Here is a 4,135-nt window from a genome sequence, read left to right on the forward strand (position 1 = left end):
TAGTCAAGGCTATGCTTTTTCTGTGGTCATATATGGATGTGAGAGTTGACTGTGAAGAAGGCTAAGCGCTGAAGAATTGATGCTTTTGAACTGGGGTGTTGGAGAAGACTCTTGAGAGTCCCTTGAACTGCAAGGAGTTCCAACCAGTCCTTTCTGAAGGAGATCAGCCTTGGGTATTCTTTGGAAGGAATGATGCTGAAGCTGAAACTCCAGTACTTTGGCCACCTCATGCAAAGAGTTGACTCATTGAAAAAGACTCTGATGCTGGGAGGTATTGCAGACAGGAGGAGAAGGGGACAACAGAGGATGAGATGGCTGGGTGGCATCACAGACTCGATGGACGTGAGTCTGAGTGAACTCCAGGAGTTGGTGATGGACAGGGAGGCCTGGTGTGCTGCGATTCATGGGGTCGCAAAGAGTCGGACACGACTGAGCAACTGAACAGAAATGAACTTAATAGTCTATCCAAATTATACATGATCCTCCTCTTATTCCATAAGACTCCGAAATCTACTTCATAATGGTATAGAAACGTTTTGTTGATCTATCTTTTCAGGTACACATTTTCTTCAAATTTTGTCTCCCTTCTTGACATCTACTTCCTTCTCTCATTGCTTCTTACAATGATGTGAAGTTGGAGTTCCACTTCCAACTCACAGTGGAAGTTTAGGATTTCATAAAAATTTAAGTTTTCATTGTATTCTAGCTTTGAAAAACATGAAATGTGTTCCAAAACTGATATGGTTACCTGTTTTCTTTCCCAAACTCTCAGTCTTGTGTCACTGGGTCCCTTTAAGAAAGAATAGTAGGATTATCTTTTCCCGAATCTGCTTGGTTTTCACCCCATAGACGATTGGATTGAGTGCAGGAGGAATGGCTACATAGAGGTTAGCAATCAATATGTGGAAGGAGTGAGGAACATTGTGACCAAAACGGTGAGTGAGGACAGAGAATATGGCTGGTATGTAGAATATAAGCATGACACAAACATGGGAGCCACATGTGTTGAGGGCTTTCTGGCGGGCATCCTGGGATGGGAGGTTAAAGACAGCACGAAGAATGAGAGCATAGGAGATGCCAGTGAGGATCAGGTCTGATGTAACAGTCATTACAGGCACAGCAAAACCATACCAGATGTTGATGGAGATGTCTGCACAGGCGAGTTGGGCAATGCCTATGTGCTCACAGTATGTGTGTGGAATGATCAGTGTTTGGCAGAAAGGCAGTCGCTTTAATAGGAACACGCATGGGAAGATGATACAGAAGCTCCTGCTGACAATACCCATTACAATCTTAGTAATAACCTGACGGGTGAGAATAGTGTTATATCTTAGGGGGAAGCAAATAGCAATATAGCGATCAAATGCCATAGCCAGCAAGGTGGCAGAATCCGTGGCAAAGCTATAGTGGAGAAAAAACATCTGAGTAAGACATCCAGGAAAGGTGATTTCCTGAGGACCCAGCCAGAAGATGCTGAATGTTTTGGGTACACATGTGTTAGACAGGATGAGATCTGTAGCCGCCAGCATGGAGAGGAAAAAGAACATGGGCTCGTGAAGGCTGTGCTCCATGAAAATAAGATAGAGAAGGACACTATTGCCTGCAAGAGCCACAAGGTAAATGATAAAGAAGGGAATCCCGATCCAGATGTGGAAGTGCTCCAGTCCTGGGATTCCCAGCAGGATGAATGAACCTGGATTCGTGAAGCTGGTCAAGTTGAATGTGGCCATCATGATCTTGGATAGGTTGTGCCTCGCAGACTGAAAGTGAAAAGTTCATGACTGATTGTTAACATTATCTTCACACATGCATCTCTGAGCCTTCTCCTGTATCATCTGCTCACTTTCAGTTCTAGAAAGTGATAAACTATCCTTCTCTTCTCTTTACTCATAAATATTTGCAAAGATTTTAGTCACAATTTTAAGGCATAATAGAAGTGGTATCAAAATAATTTTTCCCAGAGATACAAGTCATGTAACTCTAAAGCAAGTCCTGCCTGGCTACCAGCAATTCAGGAAATTTTATAAGAAAATATGTGCAAAAATAATATTAGGCAAAGAAACATCACTGGTCAGGGATTTGGAAAAAAAGTTCAGTGTAAAGCCCAACGGTCACAAGGGGCTGAAAAGATAGACTTAATGTATGAAACCAAAGCAGACCATGCAGTCTCTTCTTTTTTATCCCTTACAAACATAAAGAGAAGACAAAATTCTTCTACAAAATCTAAGACTGAGGTTGTTTACTCTGCCACTTCAGATATGCCCAGGTTGGAAAAGTTTTGCAGGTCAGACATTCTCCAGTAACTTACTATGTCAGATTTGTCTTACTGAAAGAATGGAACCCTCTTCTTAATCCTGGAAAACTGCCCCCGCAGAGGGAGCCCAGTCTCCTGGCAGCACTATGCAATGGTCTTCTTGACCCTATCTAATCTGTAAAATTACTCAGTCTTATGAAACTTCATCAAAACTGTTGAGCCTTTCCTCCAACCTGTCTTATTTTGTGACATGACACAGAAATTTTTTACTCCAACTTCAGTATTCACTTGTTTTTCTACTTGTTCTTTTTTAATATACTATTTTATTTATTTACTAATATTTACTGATGGCTGTGCTGGGTCTTCATTTCTGCATGGACTTTGTGTGTGGTGAGTGATGTGCATCAACTTCTCGTTGCGATGGCTTCTCTTCCCGCGGAGCATGGGCTCTAAGGTGCACCGGCCCTAGTAGTTCTGACACACAGGCTTAGCTGCTCTGCAGCACGTTAAATCTCCCCAAATCTCCTGCACTGGCAAGTGGATTCTCTACCACTGAGCCACCAGGGAACGAGCCACCCTTTTCTACCTGTTCCTGAGTGTTGGTATTTTTCAGTGCTCTGACCATGTCTGTTGCTTTCTAGGTTGACAAACTCCACGTGGGAAATATCTCCAAACACCATGACTTTAACTGTGACTCCTTTGTTGAAGACTGTTAGGTTTATAATTTTGAAAATATTCCTCTCCTCAGTCTTGAAACTAGTTAGCTTATACTTTTTGCAACTAGTTATCCTATGCCTGCCATCTTCACTGTAAAACCTCACAAGTGCACCCAACTCAGTATGTTCCAAACTACCACATTTCTCTTCTCGTTGCCCCAGATCTGTTTTTCCTATAATGGTTTTCAACTCAGCAACTGGTAGTGTACCACCATCAATTTCTATATCTAAAAACCTTGAAATTATCTTTGTCATATCTCCCTCATATCAGTCACCCTATTCATCTTTCAAACAATTAGCACATTGCAGGCACTGATTCCCTAAGTATGTCTATATTACATCCACTTTTTACTACCCACGCATTGACTGCTCTTACATACCATCATTCCCCATCAGGACTTCTGCATAGGCTAACTCAAACATACTTAATATTTCTTGAAAACTTAAAGGCAGATGTGATGCAGGGTCTGTCCTAACCAGTGAGAAAAAGGAAGTGGAAAGATTGTAATTCACATGCTAAGGCTGGCAGTCAGGAGCAGTGTCAGTACCATCTGTGCTCAAATCTAGGTAGGATCCATTTCATTAAAAATAGATTCAGTTAAAAAAAAAAAAAAGGATTCAGTTACAGGAGAGACCAATGCACAGAGAAGCAACATTACACAGGAGACAGTAAATCACAATAAAAATAGCATAATTCAAGACTAAGTTCAGTGAAAAATACAAAATTCTGTTAATATACATATTTATGTAGCACAGAGACCTCTACTTAATACTCTGTAATGGCCTATATGGGAAAAGAATCTTCTAAAAAAGTAGTAGATATATGTATAACAATAATGTATTATGAGAGATGGAATGTAGATGCTGATATAAGAATCCACCTGTCTTCTATAAGGCCAGATATCAAAGAGATTTACAAAATACAAACATTGTCATTAAAATATTTACTTAAGGTATTTTTAGAAATCACTAGAGTAAAGTCATTTGACTCAGTGGGAAAACTGACAATAATTACAAACAAAGCCATGTAAAAATAAATTCTAATCTTTAACACATACGTAGGATATTCTCAGTCTCATAAATAATTAAACTCAATATAAAACAAGGATGTGGTATACGGAAGGGTTAGAAAAGTCATAAACACTGATTATATCATTGATGTCCA

The 4,135-nt window shown here is 40.2% G+C and overlaps 1 protein-coding gene across 1 annotated transcript; it reads right to left on the minus strand.

The window, feature by feature from the left end:
* Positions 1–779: 779 nt before the first annotated feature.
* Positions 780–1,733, minus strand: LOC128060487 (olfactory receptor 52H1-like). Its single transcript, XM_052652889.1, has one exon. The coding sequence runs from the start codon at positions 1,731–1,733 to the stop codon at positions 780–782; it is 954 nt and encodes a 317-aa protein (XP_052508849.1).
* Between the last annotated feature and the right edge of the window lie 2,402 nt (positions 1,734–4,135).

This window comes from Budorcas taxicolor, chromosome 15 (genome assembly GCF_023091745.1).
Source record: "Budorcas taxicolor isolate Tak-1 chromosome 15, Takin1.1, whole genome shotgun sequence".
Taxonomy (NCBI): Eukaryota; Metazoa; Chordata; class Mammalia; order Artiodactyla; family Bovidae; genus Budorcas; species Budorcas taxicolor.